At 49.3% G+C, this 8,144-nt stretch overlaps 3 protein-coding genes across 3 annotated transcripts; 2 read left to right on the top strand and 1 right to left on the bottom strand.

Moving 5' to 3' along the window:
* Nucleotides 1-852: 852 nt before the first annotated feature.
* On the top strand, nucleotides 853-1,545 carry TRIREDRAFT_124296 (uncharacterized protein; the record flags this gene model as incomplete). Its single annotated transcript, XM_006969956.1, has 1 exon — nucleotides 853-1,545. Exon 1 carries the CDS (start codon nucleotides 895-897, stop codon nucleotides 1,543-1,545), a length of 651 nt encoding a protein of 216 aa, XP_006970018.1. The 5' UTR covers nucleotides 853-894.
* A 508-nt stretch (nucleotides 1,546-2,053) lies between these two features.
* Nucleotides 2,054-3,517, bottom strand: TRIREDRAFT_112685 (uncharacterized protein; the record flags this gene model as incomplete). The annotated part of the gene is made up of 4 exons (XM_006969954.1): nucleotides 2,054-2,669; nucleotides 2,717-3,081; nucleotides 3,134-3,265; nucleotides 3,473-3,517. The coding sequence occupies 4 exons, from the start codon at nucleotides 3,515-3,517 to the stop codon at nucleotides 2,054-2,056; spliced, it is 1,158 nt and encodes a 385-aa protein (XP_006970016.1).
* A 1,323-nt stretch (nucleotides 3,518-4,840) lies between these two features.
* On the top strand, nucleotides 4,841-7,777 carry TRIREDRAFT_71125 (uncharacterized protein; the record flags this gene model as incomplete). Its single annotated transcript, XM_006969955.1, has 7 exons — nucleotides 4,841-5,105; nucleotides 5,162-5,585; nucleotides 5,649-6,322; nucleotides 6,395-6,989; nucleotides 7,040-7,147; nucleotides 7,199-7,530; nucleotides 7,590-7,777. Coding segments are annotated over 7 exons (2,586 nt in total), but the record flags the coding sequence as incomplete, so codon positions are not given.
* Between the last annotated feature and the right edge of the window lie 367 nt (nucleotides 7,778-8,144).

Raw genomic sequence — 8,144 nt, 5'->3', positions numbered from 1 at the left:
CTGCATATTTGATAGCCTGAGCGTTCAGCTACTCTTGATACCACGCGCTTGCATGCATCCTATTCGGTGGGATGTGGTGGTAATGCAGCCCGGAGCTGAAGTGGGAGCAGAATCCCTGACTAAAATTGGTAAAGGATAGATTTCGAAGCCTATGACCGAGCTCTATCCCAATAGCGTCGCATTTCTAAGCGGCTCGACCGAATTCGTCCGTATCGGAGATGTCCTCTGATGATTCCGACTCATGAGATTCATCCGCGTAATAGCAGAAAGGGCTCTCACAAGCTGTCGCGCATCTTCTCCCCCCTTCCGATGCCCTGCTTCTCGGCCAATCAGACACTGGATTGTATCTGACCCAGAACCCCCCCTGGGCAGCGATCCTTCTGCGACGGCAGCGCCCTCGTCTGCAACTAGCGGGACCCCTGGCTCGGCCACCCACTAGCAGCAGATGTCGCAAAAACTTGCCTCGCCTTGGGTTTCTTTACCAAGGACGAACCCACCTATAGGGCTCCAATGTCCGCAGTGCAGCGTCTTACAGATCAGCTGGAGCCATCGTCTGGATTGTCATCCTGCAAGCGAGTTATCGACTTGCTCGACTGTAGCTGCGAGTTGCGTGGCCTGTATTGCTTTGCCGATCCACAGGATTAGAAGGAGCAGAGTGCATGGGTCGAATCCTACGGAGCGTCCTCCTGACTAAGTTAGAAGCCACTCTGTCGCTTGAAGCAATGTAGTTGAAGATATATAAGAGGGTGTTGATGTCGCCATGGAGTTGAGGTTCTGGTTCGATATCATCACACAACTACAACAGCAAACAAGCAACTCACACAACTTACACTCTCAGCCAACGAGCAGAAGATTCGACTCTTGTCCATAATATTCTTCCTCAAACTTTCCAAAATGGCCACCCTCGCTGCCCAGCTGTCCACCCTCGCCGAAGGTGTCAAGCAAAACGCCCCTGCTTCCATCGCCAACACCATCACCGAGTCCATCGCCAACCTCAAGAAGACCTTCGACAAGAGCGCCGTCATCAAGCCCGGCACTCCTCTCCCCAGCTTCAAGCTCCCCAACGCCCTCGGCAAGGACGTCACCAGCGAGGACCTCCTTGCCAAGGGCGGCCCCATCCTAATCACCTTCTACCGTGGCGACTGGTGCCCCTTTTGCAACCTCGCCCTCCGCTCTCTGCAGCAGCATCTCGACCAGTTCCATGCCAAGAACGTCACCGTCGTTGCCATTTCTCCCGAGCTGCCCAACACCTCTCTGACTACTACGGAGAAGAACGAGCTTAAGTTTGAGGTTCTGTCTGATGTCGGCAACAAGTTTGCCCGTCAGCTTGGCATTTGTTGGGAGCAGCCCGAGTCTGTCAAGCCTGTCTTTGATGCCTTCTCTATCGACCTCAAGGCTCGCAACGGCGATGAATCTTATGCTCTGCCTGTTCCAACGACTCTTCTTGTTGACTCCAAGGGAATTGTTCGCAACGTCCACACCGATCCGGACTACATGCAGCGTCTGGAGCCCAGCACCGCTCTCGAGTGGGTTGATGCTTTGTAAATAGGAAGTCTGATTCTGTGGTGAGAAAGGGATCGCTTTACTGGGCTTTCAAGTTATGAGGAGATGATACAGCTGTTCTGGTATTCATTTGCAACTTGTCATTCCGCTTTGCAAGCTACAAACATCCATAGACCAAGCCTGAATCGATAGCAAATACACTTTGAGAGAATTTTTTGTAAACGATCCGTTCTGTCGTCCACGTTTGAGCTCCAATTGGTCAACTTTTTGAGGAGATTCTTCCACACACCACGGCTATCAAGAACATTTGGCATTGACATCAAACCGTATATATCCAGCCCTGGTCACTCCTATACAATTGCACATCTTACTTGGACTACTTCTCCTTTACTCCATGGTAAGTTCGTTGCCCCGGTGAATGCCAGATGTTGACTTGTGACAGCTCAGAGGATAAACATGTAAGCTGTGTAGCTAAGATAAGTCCAACCGCAGCCATGCATCGTTCATCGGCCACTCCTCCAAAAAACTTTTCAGGTAGAGAATCACAAGCCTAATCTGCTAGAGGAGCTGCCGCCACCTGCAAGCCAGCCCCAACTAAACTCGCCGCCCCCATGACAACAATCGGAATCGGCTTCGTAATGGGATCCTTGTCGTTGATAGCAACCGTGTACGAGATTCTGGAGATGTACGACGTGAGGTTTGTCACCTCGTCCAGAATGGCAGCCGATCGCTCCTTTCCAGCTTTCTTCTCGCTCAGCTCGTAAAGGTGCCAGCCGGTGATGAAAAGCGCGGGGATTACCATGATGCTGTCAAGGACGGCAGAGGTGGCTCGTCCATTGTCGGCCGCTGCACCCGCAAACCTGCCGCCCGACATGGCAAGCCTGTCCTGGATTGGCCCGCTGGGAAGGACCTGGTTTAGCAGCGCATAGGCGGATGTTGCGTAGGATATATCGTTGACGACCTTGTTCTCGATAGCATGCCTTGGAACGAGGTTGCTGCTGGCGAGCTGCATCCCGGCAGTGGCGAAGCCGACAACAGACAGCGCATTCCCAAATAGATGGTCGCCTGTCATGAATGATGCCTCGAGAATACTGGTATAGTTGGTCACCAGCAAGAGGATGCTGGTGACAGCGTGGTCAGACATATGAAGCAGCTTCTGCATTTGTCTGCGATGGAGTTTTCTTTAGCTATCCCCTCCAAGTCGTCCCATGACCTGGCTTCGATCAAGGCGTTGATCTCGTTGCTGTCGGGGAATGGCGGCTTCTTGTTGATGGCTTTGTAGGCGATGATATAGCCAACAGCGGCGATCCAAGTAAACAAGTCAAGGAGCAATAGGTCGGGGAAGCCGATGGCATTGAGGATATCCGATATGAAGAGAACGTGAATCTTGGCATGGAGATACTCAACTGCAGAGTCGGCAAGCGACGCCAGGAATGGGAAAAGAATTAACAATGGATACCACAGTTGACGGTTGATATTGTGTACATCAATGTCGGTAGGTAGGTATATCTTATAGGTACTCTCGACATAGTTCAAGAGAATCGACAGGATCCTTGTAGCGTTCGCCTTCGAAGAGGGCTAGACTTATTTGTAACTTAAACCAGTGCTTAAACCTCCTAATTGCACTTACAGCAGGCAAAAGAGCCGATGAGGATTGAGATACCCAACACAGCACGTCAATCGGCCAAAAAGTCGAGACTGAGAATGGCCTGTCACTGCAAGTTGAATGACAAAGCGTAAACTTGAAATAATCTTGGACATACTAGAAGCAAAAAGAGATTATTGAAGGGCATTGAACCCAACCCGATTCGAACGGATAACCTTCAGGAGATTCCTAGCTGGAATCTGACGCGCTACCGTTGCGCCATGGGTCCTGTTGATGTCTTCAAAATTTTACTGCACTTATAGAGCGTTGACGCCATTGAGCTGTTTCTCAAAATTCACCTCTACACAAACACGAATCACGAACAGCAAGTCTTCCTCTCAAGGAATATAGTTGGCATTGCGTAGACATATTAATTCGCTTTCTTAAGTGTGTGTGTTGCTTCTGATGGTAACAAACTCTACGTATTTGACGGCATGTCAATCTAGTCCTCTTTGTTGAGCAGTATAAGAGACGGAAACTTCTACTTGAGCCTCTTCCGATAACAGTTGTGGCGAACAAAAGCCAGTTGAGCTTATTCGTCTACGGATGCGGCTGAATGCATGCAGATGCACTGTTACGCAACATTGAGCACTGATTGGTAGCAGCCGGCTTCCGTCATGTCCTGCTCATGCCTGGCCTTGCCCTGGTTTTGTCTCCCCATATATAGTTACAAGCACATAGCCGGAATTGACGTGGCATGAGGTAGGCTCCAAAAGCCTTGTCACGTCAGTTAGACATCCGAAAGGGTTGCACAATCTATGCCGTTGCTTGAGACTGAGGCGTTTTGACTGGATGGTTAACGATGGTTTGGTCATGCGTACTATACACACTCCCCGAAGGAGGCGGTTTGAACCTATCGATTTGACCTTCGGTGTCGAATCCTGTAGCCCACGCATCTGATATGAATGCATTGCGGCCTAAAGATTGTTCGTCTAATATACCTCGGTGGTATTGACTGCACATGTGCCTTGAACAAGCATAAACCCAAACACTGATATGAAAGGAAGCTTAGGGGACAGTAGATTACTATCTGAGATCCTTGTCACATTGGTCTGAAGGTTGAGAACTTTGACTCTGGGGTCAAGAGCAAATACGTATGCCAGAATATGCGTATGATAGTGATATACTTGCGCCGCAGAAGAGAGGATCCTTGGCCCAGTGCCCATCAGCCTCATGGGCTAGACCATCTTCCTTCCCATAGTCACTGACCTTTTCCGAGATATATTTCAGTTGCATTCCCACTTCCATCCGTGGCTCATCAACTGGTCTACGCAGTTGTGCCTCACCATCGTTGTTCTCCAGCAGAGTCCCAACGCACCTGATCGTCAGAGATAACGCAACTCTACTACTTAGCTATGGATGCTGAACACGGGGGAGGTGGAAGGTGGCATGGATCACCACCACCACCACTACCACGACGCACAGAACAGCGCCCTCGGAAGGAGAAACCACCACCACCAGCGAAGCCGGATCACCTTCGACAGGTAGCTAAATCAACCCCATGCTGCGTATGCCAAGGTCCTGAAAAGGCATGGAAATGCCTTCAATGTGACGATTCGTTTTGCAATAGCTGTTGGTCAGAACAACGGCCTCACCAGGTAAAGGAACCTCGCAGCACGCCTCAGCATTGCATCTGCTCTTGATGTTTCTAAGCGGGCAGCAGAATGCTAACATGTATATTGATAGCCCGGAAAGGTTGGTCTCGACGGTCGCGAACACGAACAAGTTGACGAAGCTGTTATCAAGCAACTACAGAACATCTTTGCAGATGTTTCCAGCAAAGAGCAGCAGAGGCGACACGAAGCGAATAAGAACACCACATGGTTCGGGGTGCACCACGATGAAGATCAACCTTATCTTGAGCACACAAACCGTCTCGTTGATATATTGCAAGACGGACGGAGGGGAGTGCATGATGAGAGATTCCCCCATCTTGTCTCGTTCGTTGGACAGACGGGTAAGTCTCGTGTGACTGCAGGGCCTTGTGTTCTTCATTACTGAACATGTTTCAAGGGGCCGGAAAAAGCACCATCATCAAAATGCTGATGAACTATACCCAAGATGGTGTCTATAACCCAAGAGGTTATCCCGCTCCGGTTCCTGGCCTAGTGGGTGACAATATATCGACAACTGGGAACGTACATCTCTACGCGGATATGCAAACGTACGACTCAAAGCAACCGATACTGTATGCTGACTGCGAAGGGCTGGCTGGCGGTGGGAATCGCCCTCGGGGCCTGGTTCGTTGGGAGGGGTTGGAAAGCGTGAAGCATCCTCGGACTTACGTCAAGCAGAATTTGAGGGCGTTGACGCGGTTGAAGTTGAAGTGGGCGGATATTCCATCAAGAAGTCGTCGCGAGTTCGCGGTTACGAACCTTTTCCCGCGAATTCTCTACACCTTTTCAGATGTCGTGGTATTCGTCTTGCGCGAGGCTAGGTGAGGCGATTAATTACTCTATTTTATCCCTGAGAAGCGGAGTCTAACGAGCCATTTGTATAGAACATTCGAGTCCCATGTGTTGAAACTTCTCATTGATTGGGCAGCAAAATCCATCGACAAATCCGTCAATCAACCAAGTCGACCACACATCATCATTGTTCTCAATCAAACAGATCCCGCCATCAATGAAGAGGAGTGGAATCCAAACCATGCGACAGAAAGATTACTCAATGATTTTGCAGATTCGGTGAAGCATATCGGAGCTTTGAAGGAGGTCGTTGCCAAACTTGAGGGCGCCGGACTTATGATCAACACTACGAAAGACCTTCTCGAATTTTATTATTCTTCGATCACAGTGGTGAGAATTCCCTCAAAAGGTCGGTATATGCAAATGTACACGCAAGTCAAACTGCTACACGAGGCGATCGGTAGCAAGTGCTCAGAGTCCTATCACCAAAAGCAGACAATCCGGATGGCGCTCAATTCCGAAAGACTCCCCCAGTATGTCAATAAGGCATATCACCACTTTTCTCGACACCTGGATAAGCCATTTGACTTCGTTGAAGAGGCACACAGACACATGCCTTTGCCAAAGAGCTTTGGTGAGCATATGTTGAACCTCATGCTCTCCATATACAAGCACTCTCGAGACAACATCACGACGACGTTCACCAAACTTTGCCGTCCGGTTGCAGCATGTATCATGTTGGCCGCTATGCGAGACAATATCCAAGGTTAGACTGGTAGTCTCGAAATGAGTCCAGCTCGTCTCTTTGTGCTTCATACAGAATGTTAACGACCGTTAGGGCCTTACTCAAGCATACTTCACAAAGCCTACAAGAGTACTCTACAAGATGCCTTCTTCCAATTCTGCAACTCGTGGCTACGATGCTCCTTTCAAAGAAACTCTCAACAATGTTGCAATACCAAATATGCCCATGAAAAGGGCCACCAGGCGGAATCAGGCAAATTACTCTCTAAAGGCGCGTACCAATCTCCATTCGATGCCAACTCGTCATTTTCAGAATGGATTCGAAATATCGATCATCAAATTCGCAATCTCAATGCTCCTGTGGAAATCAGTCACCGGGATGAGAGGGATTTCGTCCCTGTCATGCACCGAAGCGTGATGAACGATTTTTACAACGAGACGGTGGCTAAGCTGGAGCTCAAGAGCCATTTGACATGCTTGTACTGCTTGCAAAAGATCCCCAGCAATCCACTGCCATGCGGACACATGCTTTGCAAGGCATGTGTCCGGTCATGTGGAGAAACGCGCGGCCAAGGAATATATCAGCTCAGAGAATGTCCCCTTCATCCCACGGAAACACGATGGCCATCTCCAGTCTACATCAGGTTCAAGCCGCAGGACGCCGGTGTGCGGGTCTTGTGCCTAGATGGGTGAGTGTTGCGGCCTCCGTGAAGGATATATAGACTAACGCGAGCTTCAGGGGTGGCATCAGGGGCATTGTCGAGCTTGCCATCCTCAGAAAGATGGACGATGTGCTCGGAAACCACGTCCCTATTCAGAATTTCTTCGACCTTATAGTTGGTACCAGGTATGCATCGTTTGCGCATATTATCACTGGGAACATCTCTAATAAATCTAGCACCGGCGGAATCATCGCCCTTGGTCTGGGAGTCAAGGGCTGGACGGTCGAGCAGTGTACCACCCATTTCAAGAATCTCTGTCGGCAGGCATTTACTCCCCGCGGTCCTAGTTTGTTGAAACCTTTCACAATTGTTGGTTTCAAAAGTTACTACCGGACTAAGCCTCTGGAGGCCGTGTTACGATCTGCTTTTGACGACAATACGTCCTTGTACGGAGATCATAAGGTGGGATCTCCAGCATCTATCCGAGTTGCAGTCACAGCCACAGCCGCAAGTGACGGCCGCCCGACCATTCTTTCCAACTACAACACAGAGGCTGAACGCAGTCATAGTAAGCAACTCTACCTGTCCTTGCTTGGTGACCATGACTTCAATCTCACCCGAACATAGTGCCGTATGGATTCTTACGACCCCATGATCCCAACAAAGAGCTGAAAGTCTGGCAAGCCGCTAGAGCTACATCTGCCGCTCCGCCGCATTTCAAAGACTTCACCCATTCTGATGCATCATACATCGACGGCGCAATGCATTATAATTGCCCAGTCGAGGTTGCGGATCAAGAGCGGCGTCTACTGTAGGAGGAAGTGAGCGACTGGCCTGCAGACCTGGTTTTGTCCCTAGGAACTGGCTACACTGATAAGTCAAGTGAGATGAAGCTGGCCATCCATCGAGAGCGCAGCTTTGTTCCATTTGGAAACGTGCTTCGCATTGCAAGCAGAATGCTAGAGACCCAGCTGGACTGTAAAGAGATATAGAAGATGTCGCAACGCTCGGATAGCTTAAATTAAGCTCTAGAGAGGTTATTCTAAAGTGCCTTGTTTTTCTATATTAAAGGTGGCCTTCTAAGGCCCTATATATAGGTATTTAAGAAGCTATCCTCCTTCTTATCTTACTAAGCTTTTAATACTATAATAGATTATGCAATTATAGCTTATACTATAATAA

This window comes from Trichoderma reesei (assembly GCF_000167675.1).
Source record: "Trichoderma reesei QM6a unplaced genomic scaffold TRIREscaffold_62, whole genome shotgun sequence".
Classification (NCBI taxonomy): domain Eukaryota; kingdom Fungi; phylum Ascomycota; class Sordariomycetes; order Hypocreales; family Hypocreaceae; genus Trichoderma; species Trichoderma reesei.
Note: the sequence above shows the minus strand (reverse complement) of the source record. Positions and strands in the feature narration are given on the sequence as shown.